We start from the raw sequence: 1,723 nt of genomic DNA, 5'->3' as shown, positions 1-1,723 counted from the left end.
CCTCTAGTGAGATGGAGGTCCCAGTGAATGGCTGCCCCCACAAGCAGAGCTTCGGTCATGGTAGGAGAAGTCAGCAGGAGATGGAGCCTCACAGTTCTGGTGAACTCCCCACAGCAACCATAGCCTGCTTTCCTCCGAATGCTGAGAGAGCAAGAGAGTTAGGAGCTGCAGCTCCCTTTGACCTAGCCGAAATCTCGCAGTATGTCTGCCCCTCCAAGAGAAACTCCCCAGCTGAGAGCTGCACCTTTCCCGCGGCAATTTCTTTTGTCTCTCTTAAGTATCTATTGTTATGGTTTCTTGGCAAGAGATGGGAGAAAATTCCATGAGAGATAGAAACGAAAGGAAAAATCCTAAACTCCAACATGAGAACGAGGTTTGTATGTCAGTGTGAAGAATGATGAGAGAAATACATTATGACCTGACCACATATTTGGGATACTCTCAAAAAGAAAAGATTCATCAGAAGATCTGGAACCATATCCAAACAAGTCCCTGGACATAATTAACATATGCACATGTGTTCAAAAAAGTGATGAATATGTATTAATTTTTGGAATACAGCCTGGTCTGTTAGGTTAGTGGGCATGCTTAGAGGAGACATCCCCATGCATCCAGCTCTCTAATAAAGTAACATCAGCTTTCTGGTGCAGGATTGGACTGACCCTATTGGTGCCGCTGTTCCTCTCTTACGTGTCTCTGCAGGCTGGCAGTGCCTTGGGACCCTTGAGTTAAGGATGTAGTGAAATAAATCTACTCTTTGCATTTCAGCTGTGGTGACTTGGATGTATCAAGTCACACATCAACCCACTGCTGCTACCCTTTGGAGCCTCGCTGTTCCTGATGGCCATTACTGTGCAGTACCCAGGTATGTTTTCCTCAGCACCAAGACAAAAGGGCAGAAAGGAAAATTAACTGCAGGAACTCCCACCCTCTGCTTCTCCACCTTTTATCCTGAGCAGACTGGAAGAGTTGCCATGGAAAGAAAGAGAACTTGGAGGACAAGGCTCAGATGCAAAACAACTTTATTGAGTTGAAAGAAGAAAAGGGGGTGGCTCACAGAGAGCACCAGGAGCAGCCACTAAGGAGTGGTGGAGCTTTTGCAGAGTGGGCACCTGCCCACCCTGCAGGGTAACATGTCCCCACTAGACTGGTCTGGGGAGACACGGACAGCAAACAGAGGAGAAAGAAAAGTAGAAGGGAATAACGTCTTGAAGATGTAAATACAATGTCCCAAAGCTCTATCTTCAGCCCAGAACTAGGTTCTGAGGTCTTGGAGGTTCTTGCCCAAGGATGTTGCCAGCAGCTTTAGCAGGGACGGCACCTGCTGCCACCAAAGCAGTTGGTGATGCAGGAGATGTCAAAGCCCCCAGAGCTGATGGGCACTCCGCCACAGCTGAGGATGTTGCCAACAGCAGCAGAGGTGGAGGATCCCACGGCGGTGTTCTGTGGGAAGGAGCTGAGGATGGGGCCAGGCAGGGTCACCAGCACAGGGGAGGGTTCAATGACAACGTGGGAGCTCTGGCACTGCCTGACACAGCACTCATTGCAGCTGCTGGCCAGCGGGCAGGGGTCACAGGGCTGGCAGCAAGGGTCACAGGGCTTGCAGCAGGACATGGCTGGGGGTCACAGGTACACCTAGGATGGAAGGAAGGGAGAAGCACAAAGTGAGGACACGTGAGAAGCAGCACTGCACCCAAACACCCTGCAGCCAAGGCACCTCCTG

General features: G+C 50.5%; 1 protein-coding gene across 1 annotated transcript in view; it reads right to left on the bottom strand.

Moving 5' to 3' along the window:
* Window positions 1–1,305: 1,305 nt before the first annotated feature.
* LOC102039446 (feather keratin Cos1-2-like) overlaps window positions 1,306–1,723 on the bottom strand; it is a 705-nt gene continuing 287 nt past the window's right edge. Inside the window, 1 exon segment of the mRNA XM_031063613.1 lies at window positions 1,306–1,635. Within this exon segment, the coding sequence (XP_030919473.1) occupies window positions 1,306–1,635 (330 nt within the window).

Source organism: Geospiza fortis, unplaced genomic scaffold (genome assembly GCF_000277835.1).
Source record: "Geospiza fortis unplaced genomic scaffold, GeoFor_1.0 scaffold373, whole genome shotgun sequence".
NCBI lineage: Eukaryota > Metazoa > Chordata > Aves > Passeriformes > Thraupidae > Geospiza > Geospiza fortis.
The sequence above is the reverse complement of the archived record's forward strand: the minus strand, read 5'-3'. Positions and strand labels throughout refer to the sequence as shown.